This window comes from Athene cunicularia (genome assembly GCF_003259725.1).
Source record: "Athene cunicularia isolate RWA chromosome 26 unlocalized genomic scaffold, athCun1 chr26_part2, whole genome shotgun sequence".
Taxonomy (NCBI): domain Eukaryota; kingdom Metazoa; phylum Chordata; class Aves; order Strigiformes; family Strigidae; genus Athene; species Athene cunicularia.
Window position 1 is genome coordinate 1,574,323 of NW_020799137.1, and position 18,564 is coordinate 1,592,886.

Sequence of the window (18,564 nt, forward strand, 5' to 3'; positions counted from 1 at the left end):
CTGGGTCACCCGGGACTATCTGCTGGTACCAGGATACAAGCTCCTTCGAGGCACATGGGAACACTGAAGATGGACATGCCATCCCTAGTATTTTACAAAAACAAGTCCTGCCTCCTGTCTTTTGAAGTCGTTTCAGTTTGGAGCATTCAGCAGTAGTCATTAAGATTGACTCTTCTGGCCACCAACACTATTAACCTCAACTACACCACTGCTCTTGCATGAGCTAAAACCACCAGACTTAAACCTCTAAGTTGAAGGGAAATACAGAAGAATATCTGCAAATGAAAAGACATCAAGGACTTTCATGATGGAAAAGAAATAAATTAAAGCAGATAGGTAGGGCAACTTTCACATGTGTCTGTGGAGTATGTACATGTGTGTGCACTTACACGCCCTTTCTGGCCTTGACTGCAAACACTAATGCAATTCAGCACAAGTTATGGAGGACAGAACTCCATTCTAATAACAGTGAGGGAAACTCTCCTAGAAAAAATGAAGTTTTTACTGCAAACAAAAAACCCCCTTCTCCCTGCCACAGTTTTCAGACTGGCTGAAGACCCAGACCAAAAAAAAAAAAACAAAAAAAACCCAAACAAATAAACAAACAAAAACCAAGGAAGATCATTTTTACAATGTAATCCTGATCACTCACTCACTTAACCTCACTCAATCAGTTGTTTTAATAATGTCAAGTACTAAGAAAGGAAGCGAATTAAGTCACTGACTACTTGGACTGTGCTACACTACAGCCATTTGAAGGAGCAGCAACTGAATAACTGATCAAAAAGAAAACCTAGTGAATAGTAGCTGGGGTATAGTTTTATCATTTTCCTGGGATATTTACATGAACAAAGAAAGGGGAAGAGCTTGACGGGTTTCAGGAAGAGTGACAAGAATAATTCAAATTCTAGACAAGCTGTTAAGGTGAGAAGTTTAAGAAGTTCAATCTATTTAGACTATCAAAGAGATGGCAAAGATCTGTCCTGATTACAGTTGACAAGTGTTCAATTGATGAGAGGATTTATGATAGAATGATCTATCTAACAGACAAAAAAATATGCAGGATCCTAAGTTTGTTAGTTGAAGCTAGATGATTTTTAAAAAAACTTGCATGGTTCTTAGTTTTACATTGAGCATAATAAAACATTTGATGGAGTATCTGCTGCATCTTTCATGGATTTTTTAAACTGGGAATGGATGTCTCTTTCCAAAATATGACCTCTTGTCCAAAAGCAAATCAATGCAGGAGTCACACTGTCAAATTTAACGCTGCTGCTGCAGGATTGCAATAGTTATTCTGGCCTGACCTCTATGAATCTGGTTTTAGTCCACTAATTAAAAAGGGGAAGGGGGAATGGAAGGGAAATTGCTTCTCAGGCTGAGTTTATTCCTCAAACTCACCAATGCAGATAGTTAATCGAATAGCTCCAGTGGTCTTCTATATGCCAACAAAATGAAGAAAAGCACATTCCTACATATAGCCAGGGCAATTTCATTCCACATATGTCTGCAGTGATGTGAGCAAGAACAGACTGCTCCATCACAGGCATGTTGTTTAAATTCCAGCCACTGTCAAGGTATTCCTGAAAATGTAACAGAACAGTCACAGGTTTATACAACATGAAGTTAAAAACCCAAGAAGCTAAAACTGCCAAATGAGCAACAGAAGAAAAGCATCTTTCCCAACTGAAAAATATAAGAAACAAGTCAATGAATCAAAGAACAAAACCTCCATTGTCTTTGTTCCTTTCACAAGCCTTACCTGACTTGCTTTGTTAAAATGAGACTTTTTGTTTTTTTCTTAGTTTGGGAGTTATCTATTAACTTCTAGGATAAACCTGTGGCTTTTAATGTCTGATCACAGCAAATTGTATTTATTCAAAACTGTGATGTAACTCTTCAAATACTGTGTCAGACGCACAAAACAAACACTTTCCAACCCAGTTCCATTATTGTGCTTTGAACCAAGGAGACTTATTTAATGAAGAACTGCAATAAAATGTACACAGTGAACTAATAAGGACCTACCTCTTCTTCTGGTCTAACTTTAAATTTCCCACCCCTAACTGGGAAGCCACTGCCAAATTCCTTTGAAGCAATATCAGCTCCATATTCTACTGTCACATCCTCTTCAATGGTACTAACAAGTCTCCAGAACTCTTTTTCAACCAGCTCGGTGGGGACCATCTAGGTACGAGAAGAAAAAAAAAAAAAAGAGTATGTACTGAGGAATCAGTCCACAAAAAGCATGTGTGTAAAAGCTATCTCAGGGAGGAACCTCCATCAGCTTGAAGCATTTCCCCATTTCAAAATCGTTTTAACAAGAGAAAAAAAAATGCAGCAGAAATGTGGTTCCATGCAGGATTTGCTGCTGCTCTGCTCTCTCAGGAATGAGTGACAGTATTCTCTTCCTTACAGACAGCACTTTGAAAATGAAGAATAAAAACAAAAAACGCAAGAAGCCAGTGGAATAAGCAGCCATGACACCAGCAAGAACAAGGATTCACTGACGTAAATGAGAACCTCTGATATGGGATTTCATCCCACCCAAAACTGGAATTCCCCCCTCCCCCTCATGTATTTTAACTGAACACAAGAAATGAAATCTATGTTATGTCATCACGATAAATACATGAACATACATGTACTGGCATGTTAAAATAGTCTGACTTGAATGCATCTGCCATTTCTCCAAACGTGCGAAGTGTATAGTCTCTTGCTGCTTGTTCAAAACCAAATGCTTCTTGAGGCTTATTACACTCCTGCAATTGAAAACATAATTATTTCTTTAATATATTAATAAGACAATCTGTGCTCAGGTTTTACACAAATGGGCTATTACAGCATCTGATGGGTAAGGAGGCAGGACACCTGACCAAAATGAAATGACTGCCCCAAGTTGCACAGAGTCACAAGAAGAAAGTACTCTGCTTAATTCACCAAATCACAATATTTATTGATTTCTAAATCTGCATAAACATTGATGAAGTAATATGCCTAATCTCTCCTTCCTCTAGCAGGGCTAAGCAAAAAAAAAAGATGCATAGACCTCCACACTGAAGCACCCAGTGATACTCCAATTTTAAATACAAAGGTGCCAATTAAAATCCAATGCATTTTTCAAAGGCACATCAGTTTTTAACTGCAAAATATTAAGTGATAGTTTTCTAATTTGAAGCATGCTGTCTTCACCTTAGCGTTACCCTCTATCATCATGTTTGCACAACCTTAAGTAATAAATTGTATTTTCAATCCCTAGGATCAAGTTTAAAAAAAAAATTCACCACAAAATAAAAAATAACCTTCAACCTAACTTTTATGGTTTGTCAGATTACCTGAGCCAAACACTGGGGACACCTCCAGTCCCCTTTGGGAACATCATGAAGGGGTGGAATTAAACAAAAAGTATGGTAACTGTCATCACAGCCATCACACAACAGGAGACGGTCCTCATCGTTACCACTGCCACATAAGAGACATACATACAAATCCACCTGTAACAAAAAATTGCCAGAGTGGGAATTTGAGCACTTAAGGTAACTCGTGGTGAAAGAGCAGTTTGGTAACCCAGTCATCTGTAACATTTGCCAAAGCTTATTTTTACTTTATCTCTGAAATGGAAAGGAGACAAGCAAACACAAAATATTGATGTAAAAGTTTAAATAACCCCCTCTGTAATTTAAAGAAGGACCACAAGAGTTGCAAGGCACCCAAGCATTTTTTTTTCCCCAGATGACAGAAGATTTGATTCAGTGGCCAGGGCAGTTAAAAGCAGCAGCACTGTGGATCTGGCAGGTAACACCTGTTGGCCCATAAATCCTTTTTCTCGTTGCTCTCACATGCAGTCTGTGTGCACTGATGTTTCATCCTCCTCTACAACCAACTGTCTGGAGCCTCAGAAGGGAGAAAGGGGTTCCTTTTGATGGGAGTGTTCCTCTTTATCCCCAGAGATACTGGACAAGACCTTTAATTTGGAAAAGCACCAGGTTCTCAGCAGAGCTATGTGGTTTTGGATGGGAAGGCAGGGTGAAAGAAGTCTGATGGAGGTTTCGTACATCAGCTAACAAGCCCCAAGGAAAAGGTGCAGGGCACCCCAAACGTGGGAAGGGTTGTCTGCTGCATGTTCTACACCACACCTTCGTTAGCCACAGACTCTCAAATACAGAACAGAGATGTGAGGACAAGCAGACCCCTTGTCTTATGTTGTTAAAAAAAGAAGCAGCATCTCCTGCTCCTCCCCGAAAGCTTTTTTGTTTGGGGACTGGGTGTGTCAGGCTTCTAGTATATGAACATTTCATTCTCAGGTATCTAGCTATAGGTGTGGATTAAACAAAGAACAGTTTTGGTTTTAGGAAGGACCCAATTAGTGTCAGGAACAAAGAATCTCGGTATCATTTTCTCAAAAGTGAGACAAACTACCATTGCGTTCAGTTTGGGTTTGTTATTTTGTAAGGGGTGGTGGTGGTGATATGTGGAGAGTTGGAGCAGGAACAGGGCTTGTTTTTTAAGAAGCATTTGAACAACAAACTTCCAAGGTAGTGCTGAAATTGTGGAATAAGTGGCATGTCTTCTGGATAGATGGGTGCCAAAGCTTGCGTTAAGCTCCCTTGAGGTTCAAGAGCAATGGGGAGAGGGATCAGTTCACAGAAGAATCACTTCTATTTGGACTCTTCTTTCAAAATGCTTATTTTGAGACTGTCCCTTGGAGACAGAAAACAAGTTACTTTGGTTATAGATAGTGAAATTTAACTATTCTGTTATTTTCAGCTTGTAAGAGCATGAAGCTTTACAAGTATTTATATTCCAGCAGGCACAGATACTGCTCTGCTTCAACCACAGAGTTACATGAAGAATACAAGAGAGTCCTCAGGGTGGTATAAATTACAGGAGATTTCACAACATACCCAAGAGAAACCCAGAAACACCTGCAATCAATATGAAACAGCAGGAAGGCAAGGGTGTACTCACAGCATTAGTGGGTTTTTTAGATCGGACTTTGGATTTGTCTTTCTCTGGCTCCCCAGCATGTTCTCGCTTCTCGGGAAGTTTCACTATGCTATGCATTTCCTTTTCTGGTGCAACAGGAAAAAAAAAAAAAAAAAGAGGGTGTTATAAAATGTTTTAATGCTTAGCATTATTATTTATTTTGTTATTACTTGTTGGACTGCATCACTCCAAGTTATTCTGTGAATTACCTGTTATCGCATATCGGTTGTTGCAGTTAGCTTAAGGCAAGATCTGAACACCTGCCACGTCTACAGAAGCCCGTATTATCAGAAAAACCAAGCTCACCATCATGAGCTAGCAATGACTACCACAGCCCACATTTTTTTGGTGGGTATTGTAAGTCCCATTTAAATTATGAGTATCTTCACAAACTAAGATTTTGTTTCTATGTGGTGTTAACAAGTGTGGTTGAATTACTCCATCAATTTTACAGCAGTGTGTCATGTGGAGACATGAAACACTACTACAGCTCCCTACTATGATCTTCACACTTCTGTTCCTCGTAGTGGTAGCTTTCATGAAAACATATCGTCAAAGATGAGCGTGCAGCAGAAGTGGCCTGACAAAGCAGCAGTTCCTTTACATTCTTACACTCCTACATAATTTGGTCATGTCTCTACTCAAGTCTTCATTCCTGACATTGTAAAAAACCAAAACACCACACACCCAAGTCTATACAGCAGAGTGTGGAGAATCCCAGGGCTCCGGAGCTGAAGACAAGAGGGCAATTAAGTTCTTAGCTAAAGCAGGCTAAACACTTTTACACCTGGACATAAGACAATCTGAAGTATTTCTTGGAGCCCAAGAGCTAACAAAGATATTGAAGAATGTCTATAACTATCAGAAATTTAAGCATTAAAAAAAACTGTCTAGAGCTTTTTCCTTCTACTCTTCACAAAGAAAAGAAGAAAAAGGTAATGCTTAGAGACACACCTTAAAGAAAAAAATTATGATTAAAAAAAGACCACAGTCTACACAAGTTTTTGAAAAAAAAGACTTTGAATGAACAAAGGAGACTGACAAACAGCTTAGTTAATTTCAATTATTAAATTGGATAATTGAATTAAAAATAAATTATAACTTTATATATTATATATATTATAAATGGTTCCTATAATTGCTTTGTCACCAAGCTTTCTTCTGTTTGATGGCATTAAACATTTCTTATCAGTCTAAAATAATTATTTCTTAAGGACAGGTAACAACAGACTCAGGACTACTGATAGAAGCAACTGAAAAATCATATTATAGGAACTTTATTGTTACGTTCACAACATACTATCTTTTGCCTTCATGAGTTTCATTTCCTGATATCAAATGCAGATTCTTTTGTAAAGTGTCTTGAAATCTGACACATTCTTAAAACACTTTCCTCTAAATCTAGTGGAGTGATGCTAGCTATTTAAAATACAAAATAAAAATACGGATCAAACCTCATTTCTGATTGCTCTGTGAAAGACACTGAAATTTTAAAAAGCTTTTTTTTCAACTGAAAATATCTCCAAGAAAACTCAACCACTTACAAAACAAATAAAATATTTCAAAGCCATAAAAGAACTTTTACAATAAACTCCAATTTAAAACCGAAGTTAACAGAAGTATTTTTTTAAATACTTTTAATTGATGAATTTAACTGATGAATTTAACTCTGGTCTTAAAATGAGTTGGTACAAAGTAGTAGAAATTGAATTCACATTTTGTTTTGGTCTTCACTTGCCACTCACCATTTTCGCACTTTGGGGGTGCACATCCCATTCTACGTCTCAGATTATGAGTTCTGGCTTCTGGAGGGTCAGATTCAGTTTTAATATTGGTTGCCTTAAATTAAAAAAAAAAATAAAATTAAAAATCATCAGTTGTTGTCCTTATATGGAACACTTTGGTTTTACACTTGTATTTGGGAAAATGTTCACTGCAATCTAAGCTCATGGCTGCTGTACAAACACAGAGTGACAACTCTGGACCATAGAGCTGGCCGTTCCTGCAGAGACCCAACCTGCACGCAGCTCCTCCCGCCCCGCGGAGCTGCTCTGGCTCTGACGAAGGGAAGAAGCTGGTTATGTTCAACGCTCAGAGGCCTGACAACAGAGTGCCTATTAAGATCTAAATAATTCTCTGCAAGTCTCTACAGCTGAGTAACTTTGGTGGCAGACTCTGCAAGGTTTTAAAATACACATTTCAATACTCTCAAGAGCTCAGAAAAGACCTGGGGTGGGGGGAAGACAATTTTGACTTCCACATCAAAAAAAAATTTCTGCATACAATTCTTAATCTGCTCTGATAAATGGCAAGAGAGGACTGCAAAGGTTCAGAGAACAAGCTGATGTGAGACAAACACTTTGCTGAGGTACAATGGAGATCTTAAAACCTGTAACTGGACTTGTTCTAGGAAAAAGCCAGGCAAATGGAAGTCAGATAAAGACTCTGAAGATTTTGTTTAAATTCAAAGGACCATATTATACTGACAAATGAATAAATCTAAAAAGGCAGCCTGAATTTCTGAAATACTTGTATTCAATTATTAAAAAAAAAAAAAAAAAGGAGTTCAGAGAGAAATAACATAGGGAACAACCTGGAGAGATTTGAAAAGAAATCCTACAAAAAGCCCCTGCCAAAAATGATACCAAGTTTTTAGTCTGATTTCAGTGGAACTTGCTAAGAGGCAAAGGAGCAAGGAACTTTGGGCTTTCATAGATTTTCTTTTATTCTTAAGCAGCAGAACATACTCCAGTCTTCCAAGCAGGGAACTCAGCTGGTGTATTATGGAACTTTCAACAGAGAATAATGTTTTTCCATCCATTTAATTCTTCTATTTCTTCCCTGAAGTATCAAGACTGTGGGAGAACAATTCTCCAATCCCTCAGTGTAAAGATGGGTTTCTCCAACATTGTATTTTTAAAGCCTAATTTCTTAAGAAAATGAGGTCAGGCAACTACTCTCTTGCTACTCAGACAAGTCAGCCCACTATCAATCACTCTCTGAACCTCAAATAATGGGACTCGTCAGCCCAGCTCTACAAGCACAGCCTCCAGCACGACGCACCATCACGTGTTCAAGGGGCAGCGGTTGTTCTTGTTGTTCTCTTTGGGGGGGTGTGGAGGTGGTGTTATAAGCTCTTTGTTTTAGATTTTTACAGAGGTGGTTTGACATTATTTCCATTTCACTTTTTGCATTCTCTTTTTGTCCAGATTACTGTTTCCGGGAGACCAGGCAGAGCTCCCATTGCTTAAGACATGCAAAAAAAAAGCTGTTTATTCTATTTGGTAATATTGAATCAGGATCAGTTTGCACTGATCCTCAAGCAATGCAATAACAGATGTCCCATCTTCTGCATCTTTAACTTCTACGAGTTGTGTCCGTATTCTGTGCTTAAGCCTACGTTTAGCTTCACAAGAGCAGCTCTTTTTTTCGGCCTGAACCTTTTATCAGATCAACTCCTCTCACTTTCACTTCTGTACCAATGTTCTGGTCTTTTACAATTATCTTTTCTACATCAAGCATCTAAATCCTTTGCATTTCAAAACCAGCCTATAACTGTCATTGCCCCTTTCCTTTCTAATTATGAACATTTTCTCCTGTGTTTACTCAACAGGTAGGAAAGGGCAAGGTAAAACCATATGTATCTTAAAATTGCAAACTAACACTTATCCCACAGGCTGTACTTTTTGCTAGTAAGAATCATTTACAGTACCTTCCTGTAGTTCACTTATTTTAAAGGATTATAGTAGATGGCTAGCCACTGAAAAGCAGGAAATGTCAAACTGGTAAACATGAGAATGAACTTAAGTTTTATAATTTAAGACACTGAAAAATCCTTGTGTATCTTGTCAGGGCAAAAATTTGAGACACATTAACCAAACATTACTACTCTGAAATCCGGTCAGCATAAGAATCAACTGCTTGTAGCTTCAGTGTAAGATAAAATGGATTTAATCAACTTAGCTGACTTTCCACTAAAATGGAACAGAAACACTCACATTAACATATCTTAGATTTTGGAAATTATTGTCTTAACACAGCTCCATGCTAAGGAAGTCAGTCCATGCTGTTCAATTCAGACTTAGCTCTGTATGTCTCAATTCTATTCTTAATCAACTATTTCCTCTCCACAAAAATTAGGTGCATGACATCAGTAGTGCTCAGGGAAATAGCTGAGCAGGTAGACTTGCATTTTGGCTAAGTATGAGCAGTTATTTTCCACAGAAATTACAAAAACATGCACTCTTTGTTAGTGTCATCTAACACCACTCTCAGAAAAACATCTAAGATTTTAGTACATAGCCCTGCTGTTAACCTTTAAGGGGTACATGAGAAGGAGCATCCCTCAAATGGAAAGTTTCACATCAAACTACTGAGGTTTTCTCAGAATTATAAATCTACTCATAAATGGGTATTTGAGTGGAAAAGCTTTAGAAAACCTTAACCAAAGCTTTAGGAAACCTTAATTGTAACTTATTAACTAAGAATTATTATAGGCAGGATTTGCAATAACTAAGCTTGGTAGTAATAAAGATCAAGACTAGAACAATCAGAGTCAATACAGTCTGAAATGAATTTAAATAGAAATCTGGATTATAAACAAAGAGAGTCAATCATGACCTTCCTAACTCATGATGTCACCACTAATAAGACCATCTCCTGGGAATCAGCCTCCCCTACTCTTCATCTGCTCAAACAAGAGAAATAGTAAACTCTCCGAAGGCAGGAACATCAGTCTGGAAAGACTGATGTCACACTATTACAGTTTTCCAGAAATGAAGGAGACACATCATGATCTCCTAAAATATGTTTTCGCAGGAGAACTCTGCAGATATAATCAATAAATTTTATGCTTATCAAAATAACTATTATTTCTTAAGCACAATTAAGAATAATCCTGTTTGTACAAAACCACACTGACTTAAACGTTATGCAACCTTTTCCTTATATTGCATGGTGAAAGTATCACGAATTGATAGAATCAGAGTTAAAAAATTAAATACGACAAGGCTAATGTTATAACAAAAACCTTCTCTGCTCTAACATCTGGCTTCAACTCATGAAAGATTTACAGAAACCCCCCAACACATTTAAAGAATAACTACTGTTCACTGGCTGTCCTCTGAGGAAATGATAGAGATCAACGCTGCAAAAGACAAGATTCATGTCTAGAATTTGTCACCTGTATTTTAATCGATGAGCCCCATATTATTTATAATCATGCTAAAACCATTATTACAACATACACATTCATAATTAATGTATAAGTGGAACAGCCTCAATAGAACAATACCTCAGAACTCCAAACCTCAGCAACACTTTTTAAAGCATCACGCAATCCTTACCATATTATTTATAATTTATGCATTTATAAATATTTAGATATGTTTAACAATGACAAAGAAAAAGTTAAAAGTTTACCATGCACATACATTTAGCGAGCTGATTGGAGCAACATATGTCCTGTAACTTAACAAAAACCTGTTGTGCCATGGGGGTAGGCAGACTATCACTGGGTTATGATTATCTCACCTCTGCTCTCAGGCGTTTTGCTCGACGAGCAGGTGGACAAGTTTCAGATGGCTGAACAGACTGTCTCTGTGGAATATCATGGGGCTTATATTCCTTGTCCTTTGTGTCACTGGTGAGATCTGGTTTCTGCAAGCACTAAAGAGACACAATTTGATGACTTAATTTCTGCTTCCACTTCCAATACAAACTTCGTGTAGAACAATTTCCTGGCTAATGTGAAAGAATGTAGACAGGGCTTTAATAATTACTGTGCTGAGTTAATAAAACGGTATTTATGACTATTGTAATATTACCCATTTAAACAAGTCACAAAATCACTTTTTCCCACCCTTTCACTGAATGCAATAACCATAATAAAGGATCTTAAATAAAGCTGAAGTCATCCTTTAAATGTTATGAACACCAAGCATTTCTGTATGGGAATACCAATACCAATTCTTCTAGTAGATGGTGCTTTTGGAGACTCTTCTCAACAATATACTGCAAACTGCTGTAGTGTCCTCTGGTTGCATTACTGTAATGCTAACATACAGAGCAATATAAAAACAAATTGCAGCCTATCATACATCCCTGTCTTCAAAGAAACACTATTTTGTCTGAAGAACACTGCAGAAATTACTTTCTTTATATGTTTTGGAGAGAACTACTCTGCTGCTTTAAGGGCAGAAGGGAAGTTTTAGTTCTTTCAAGTTGCTGAATGAACACATTTAATTGCCGAAAACTGTGCATATGTTTGGCAAGAAAAATAATAATTAATGACAATTCCAAGTTTATCAAGCCGTACAACATTCAGTAACAGCAGACAAAATATAACTGTTTTTAATGAGTAAACAACAAATCCTAAAGAAAAGGTCTTATGTTGTTAGAAAGTATTTCACACAAATTACTGGATCCACACTTCCCCAGTTGTGTTCATCTGTTCCCATTACAAGAATTTTCTCAGCAAGACAGAACAGGAGCTGCAAGAGAACCACTGCAGCAGCGTAGGACTGATGCTCTGTAGACAACACAGCAATCAGACTTTCAGAAACAAATGACAGTCAGAAGGGGAGGGTGGAAAAGGAGGAAAAAGTGCTATTTTAGAAGACAAGTCCATGCTGGAAGAAATATGTATTTAACAAAAAAAAGAAATGTCAGTCAAGGGTAGCAGGATATCATTAACTATCACCTACCACAAAACTGCTTACAGAAACCTCCAGAATTTCTGTTTTATTTAGGACTGCCTTCATGCAAATGTCTGAAAATTTCAACATTAAATACAGAAAACAATCCAACTTTGCAGCTCATGCACATGAGCAGAAAGTCCTGGCTGAGGCTCGAAGGTGTACGTTGGAGTATGCCACACTATGCTGTGTGCTTGGAGGCTACAGAGCACTGCAGCTAGCCCTGCCAAAGAGCATGTTCCCTTAAAGCTCACACTGAAAGAGGATGTGCATTATTTCACATTAACATCACTGGGAGAAAAAAAAAATAACAATTACTCAAGACAGAAAATGGGCAAACAGAAAAGGCAAGTGAGTAGGAAAAATATGAAAATGAGGGAAAAGCAAATGAGATTAATGCTACACAGAACATTGCCAAATTTAATGACTTGTATAAAACCTGGTTCCTTGCATCATGTCCTCATGTGAAACCCGAATCTTTCACTGAAAGAAAAGTTTTACTCCTTCTGGTAACTGGGGACATAGGATCCTCAAAAGCAAGTATCTAGAAGGCAAGCAGCTTTTCTCAACAAGAGGGTAATGAAACCTTGAAAGAGGAAAAACAACAAATAGCATAACTTGCCTCCCTTCAGTGGAGTGTCCAAGAAAAAAAAAAAAAAGAAAGAAAAAAAAGCACTGTCCACTGAAAAAAGCCCAGAAGACATTTCATAAATATTGAGGTTTCAATAACTCTTTAGGCAGACACATTTCCCAGTGCCTTAGTAACTTGAAAGCAAAGCAGTAGTATGAAATGGCTGTTAATCAACATTTTGAACTTCACCTAGAAGAACTAGGAGCCTAAGCCCTGTCTTAAGGATGGAAATTCCTCTGAACCTACTTTACTCCTAGACTGACCTAATCAACTGCAAGCATGTGTCTTTAACCCAGGACATTAGCTGCCATTTCTTCAGCACTTCTCTCTCCCAACCAGCAGAGCCTTTTTGGTAAGATTAAGCTTCTATCAATAATTTACCATAAGCTCATCCTACATACTGTGATCTAGTCTGTGATCATGATCTCATTTTATTCTGAGAAGATGGTTGCTCGTATAATCCTTGAACTCCAAATGGTGGCAGAGAGTAAGTTAAAAGCTGATCAGCTGGAACTGCTGAGAAGCAGCTCCTCTGGCAGGCAGGCAGAGGACACAGCAGGAATGTTCACAAGGCCTCCAAGACGTCAAAAGATGGGGGGGGGGGGGAAGGGATACAATTCATCTCCTCCAGGTTTAGATGTTCATGAAGTAGTAGTTTACACATAAGCAAATGACCCAGACTCCCTGTATTTGCAGAATACAACTGGTCTACACCTGCTATATGTCCACTTGAGGATAAGAAGCACTAAACACCAGAGGTGCTTGTTTTTCTCCAGGGACAATAAAGGGTCCTAGAGAACTCTCACACAGAAAGGTCTTTATTAGAGACATAGACATATACATCTTTGGACATATGAATCCCACTCAGAACATTAAAACCTTCGTTTGGAAAAGAACCCGGACCCAGAAGTGCTGAAACAGTTGTATTCACTGAAAAACAGAACACCACAAGACTATCTCTAGCTCCCCAAACTGCATCTGCATCTTAAATCATGCAAACATCTCTGCAATGCATCACAGAAGATGCATTGTCAGAAGATTCTGGACACCTCAATTCACACAGGGGGACATTTATCCCTCTGGGTATTCAGCACGATTCTGCAGCATCATACTGATGGTTACTATGGCTGAGAATGTAAGCAAGGCACAAATAGTAAGAACCAGTACACCAACAGGTTTAGTGCAACTATTCAGGAGGCAAACACCCAAGACCTGTCTAGTCCAGTGTTTCAAGATAAGAATAAAGTACACACACCCCAGTGGAGAGCTGCTTTGAGTATTAGAAACTGGCTGATTTAAGAATTTTTTGCCATTTGACTGAACAAGAGCTTTAATAAAAACACGCTAACTGTTCACCTCCGAACAGCTCCAGATAGTTGCACTATTTTAGTATGTATATAGAAGTATCTCCAGCTGGGATATTTGTCAAAATAACTCCTGAAGCCACATCTATTTAAACCACATATAAACAATGAACGCTATACACAGATGTGGATGAGATTTAACTTATGGCATAGTCATCAGTGGAAACTACAGCATTCCATATTCTTGGCTTTTACAGACAAATGTCAATGAATATTGCAAGTACTACCAATTAAAAAAAAAATGCAAGTGCTAATCTTTTATGGATGATCATCCTGGCTTCATGAAGAGTTTCTCTCAAAAGGCTTGTTGAAATATCGCAAGAAGGAACCACACATCTCAAACTGACAGCTGTCAAATCGAATAGCTGCATCTCCTCCAAAAACAAAAATCACAGATGCTTAGATTCCCACTAAAGCACTGAATAGACATACAATAAAACGGACACCTACACAAGAAGCATCTGGGAAAGCACCACTTACCGAGAACACATGGAAGAAAGCCAAAAAGAATCTCATCTGAGATTCTTCCTCAAAAAATGTATTGCAAAACAAACTCAGTTGGAAGACAACATTTTCAGGGGGGAAAAAAAAAAAAAAAAAGTCTAACCTTAGAATGAAAAGTGAGCTAAACCCAGCATATTTCTGTGGATTCTCTCAGTTCAATGAAAATACACATCTCTGCCACATATGGGAGGGGAATATTCTAACAGCTTGGGGGTGGGGGAGGAGTTAAAAAATGAAGTTAACCATTGCTGCATAGCTTTTCCAGAACTGTATCCACTAAACACATCAGCTTGGAACAACTGCCAGATGCCCATTGCAAGAGAGAGCTTGGAAAGTTGCATTTAAAAAGAAGCGTGACCTGACTGGAGAAGGCTTTTCTCTTCCTAAAGGGTCTACCACTGAGAAAACCATGAATGTAAACATCAACTGCATGGTATGACACCCACATGGGGAACCGACATTTCCAAGGAAGTGTAGTAGTATCACGTTAACTGTTTTACAACTTTTAATTAGATCTTTCCCTGTGCAGCTGCATCTCAAAAATATGAAAGCAAAGCTAGGTGTCACAAAACACACCAGTTAAAAAAAAAAGGAAAAAAAGAGAATCCACATTTTTCAGACCTAATAAAAACGCAAAGTTTTCAATTAAATGCTTTCAGAAAATGGTGTTGCTTTCCATTGCTTAATGAATGTGTTTGAGGCAAGGCAAAATATTTTTAATACAGCCATTCCCTAGCACAAAGATTTTTATATTCAACTGTATTTTGTTCTTATCCTCTGTTTACAAAACACTCAAACCTACACAAGTTAAATTATTTTTTCTGATGGTTATGCAGAATCTAGCTGTTCTTCACTGAAAAGTGATCACCACTAGCTAAAGAAAAGCTTTCAATTCCACCCTTTCTTGGCTTATGTCAAATCCCTCCCTCATTTTGGTAGCTTTATGTAAAAGGCTAGTGTTGATTTCTGTAGACAGAGACATGCTTGTAACAGGATTAGGGCTTTTACTGCTTAAAAAAGGTCAACGCTCATCTCTTTGAAAGATCATCATGGTAAGAGTGTTTCAAACAAATAAAAATGGATGTTGGCAACAGCAACCTATTTTGGTTTTCCAAATAAATGACTACTGCTCTAAAAGAAAAGCCCTATTCTTCATTAGAGATTATGTCACTTCCACTCTCAGTCAATCCTGAATTTTGTTTTAATGGCCAAATCTAAGCAGGAAAGATGAAGATTTAAGCTTGAAAAAAATCACAAGCCATAGTGACTACACTGCAATATCCTTGAAGCATTCTTGAACCTGGACACCCTTAGGGAAAGCAAGATGAGTTACTGCCACAAAACTGCCCTGGTTTGATGCAGTTCCTCAGTCACTCTTGTATGCAGGTGATACCGACCCATAGCACTCTTGTTCTATCAGAGAGAGGGACCTATAATGATCTGTGAATATAAATACTTTACATTTGACTAAACAGCATTAAAGAAATCTTTATAGGTAGTCTGAAAGTCCATTATTATGAGGCTTCTGTAAACTGCAGAGAGAAAGTACAAAAAGGTAGTATTCAAAGCAGTCAGTAAGAGGTTACCTTGAAGAGTAATTCTAAAGAACTTTACTTTTGATTAGAAGTTTGCCTATGGCTTTCTGAATTGCTTGCATCAACACCACAGATTGCATCTTGTCACCTGCATGCCATAAAGCATAAAATGCAGTCTTTGGAAGTGTTCCATCAATAAAATAACACCCTGCTAATTTAATTGGACTTCAGTTAGCTTCAATATAACTTACCAATAGGCTTGCTCCAGACTGGAATAAGTTGTAAGGATAGAGAATGCGCTCATAATGGGCACGAATGTGCGAACCCACGGCTTTGCCAGGAGCAAATCCCATCCTAGTGGCTATTTTGGTCCATTTTCTCTCCTTGCAAACTACATCAAATCCTCCTTCTTCTGCAACTAGCTAAAAAGCGAAAACAAAATGGTCCTATATTTAATACTAAAATTATCAGTGTTTAAGGAAAGTACTGCTAGTTTAGGAGGCAAGACACCACCACAATTTCTATTTTAAACCAGAAAAGTATAGATGTAGAAAAAACACAAAACATGAAAGCTGTTTAAAAGCTGTAAGTGGAACATTTAACATATAACCTGTTCAGGAATTGTAAACTTGTTGAATACTTTACAAACAAGTCAGCACCTGTACTAGATGACCAAACAGTTATTCAGCCTACTTCTGAGAATTTGTCTGGCTGCAACTTGTCACACCTCCACTTTGTATTCCAACATGACTTTCTAGTACAGTACAATCAGTTCTCCCTGGAACAACTACTAAGAAATAGGCTCAAAAGCAACCAGATAAAAACTACCCAGAACATAAAGAAAACAGAGAGAACATACCCTTGGGGTCAGTGAATGCCATCCCTTACTATCAGAATACATAAACTGCTGGAGAAGTTTAACAAGCTTCATCCTAAAAGTAATTGGATATTTTTCTCCCATATTTCTAATGGAAAAAGGTTCTTTTCACTACTGTCATTGTTCAGAAGCTTTCTGCAGTTAAGCCTAAATTTATTCTTGACCAGTTTGTATCCAAGTTCAACTTTAAAGAAGAGCTGGAAATATTTTATCTTCTAGCTCACATGAAAACTCCCACGATATTATATCTTTTACTGTTCTGTCACATTAGCTACATTAGGTTACACAAAGTAATACTCTTTTCAATCTCCCTTGAACAACTGTGATACCACCCCAGAAACTGAGATAACACATCTTTTTAGGACAAGTTTCGCCCTTCTAACAGTCTTACTCTATTAAGCTGAAATAAATCCAAGATCTTCCTCTCCACATGTGGAATTTTCAGCGTACATCCTTGAAGCTCCCAAAACTTCGCAATCTGGTCCAGAAAATTCAGCTTTACGCGAGTTTGAGCCTGAAAAAAACCAAAAAATAAACTGTATACTAAACGCAGATTAAGCTTTTGTATCCCACTGTTTGTAATGTTGCAGCCTCAGTTCCCTGCCTGTCTTTTCCCTCTGTAAGTGTAATTTTGCATTTTTCCATCTTGACATATGCAGAAAAAAACACATTCCATATAGATACCACCAGTTGTTCCTCGTCACTTTTTGTTAACTTTTACTGCATTTAGAAAAGTAGTTTCTGAGAACACACAAGCAATGAGTTCATACTGCTAAAAACTAAGCTGCATTGCTAGGATTTATTACATTTATTAATTACAATTCAGGTTATTTGTAATAAACCAAAAAAACCCCAATTTGTATGGCCCATTAAAAAAATTAAGAGTGTTTTTGTTATGCCTTTTCACTCCCAACAGCTTTTGTTTCATTTTTATACCTATAAACTGGTCAGGGCAGGGAAAGCCAACTAGTCTGTTTGCACAGCAATTCACCCAATAAGATAACTGAACTGTTGCTAAGTTAGAGTAGTAGCTTAAGCCTTAAATTTTGATACACTTCATGACATTTTTTATTCTGAAAGTAAAAAAAGGCCACGTCTATACAGACCAGCTTGTTTTTAAACACCAGAGAGCTCTGAACCAGCCCGTGTCCACACAAATCCCTCTCTCAGCATCAGGTACCAGTGTTCCAAGCCTGACCCTGGCACTTCACGCAACCACAGCAGGACTTCAGAAGGCAAACAGCGTGAGAAAATTCAGGCAGGTGGAGAGTCACCACCATTCCCATTTGTACCAGTATCAAGCCAACCAGGACTCCTTGCCACTCCCTTCTTCTGCTCTGAATTCATGAAAGCACTGAATGAAAGTGCTTGCGAACAGCAAGTTTCCACCAACTGAATCCAGATTTTGTAATTGTTTCTTCCAAATGGCTTGTTATTTTTAAAGCACTCTGTAAATGTTTCCTCTCTTCTACTTTTAAAACATGCTGTATATGTGCAAAATGGAGACACAAATCTATGGCACTTGAGAATTTCAGTTTAACCACTTATAAGCCCCTCTGTGTGGAAAAGGCCTGAATTATGCTCCTTTAATGAGCATTAACTTTATTTTTTATGCTTGGTATGTTTTTAACTAGGTTCTGAAACAGATGAATGTCTGTGCTAACTAAGAACTGATGTTCAGAGGTCCTGAGCGCTGTCAGCTCAAGTCAAACCCAGCTCAGTCAATCAACTGGAAAACACCACCTCTCAAAAAAATATTTAAACATTTTGGAGCAGAAGTAACATTCAGCTTTATGATTTACCTCTAGTTCATTGAGCCTCTGGATCCTCGGTGTAAAGTGAAGCTTATCAACATCACATGCAAATGGAGGCTGCCAGTCCTAGAAAAACAGAAGATTTTCATCAAAAGACCAGGAAAATTAAGTGTCTCTATGTGACAGCCAAAAGCCAAGTAAGCCCAAAGCATGGAAGA

At 37.9% G+C, this 18,564-nt stretch overlaps 1 protein-coding gene across 1 annotated transcript in view; it reads right to left on the reverse strand.

The window, feature by feature from the left end:
* Positions 1-18,475, reverse strand: part of KDM5B (lysine demethylase 5B) — a gene marked incomplete at its 5' end in the record, with an annotated part of 44,639 nt that extends 26,164 nt beyond the window's left edge. The window contains 10 exon segments of the mRNA XM_026864415.1: positions 1,402-1,583; positions 2,029-2,187; positions 2,643-2,762; positions 3,336-3,494; positions 4,969-5,072; positions 6,732-6,825; positions 10,519-10,653; positions 15,967-16,137; positions 16,984-17,106; positions 18,395-18,475. Coding sequence (XP_026720216.1) covers positions 1,402-1,583; positions 2,029-2,187; positions 2,643-2,762; positions 3,336-3,494; positions 4,969-5,072; positions 6,732-6,825; positions 10,519-10,653; positions 15,967-16,137; positions 16,984-17,106; positions 18,395-18,475 — 1,328 coding nt within the window.
* Positions 18,476-18,564: the final 89 nt, after the last annotated feature.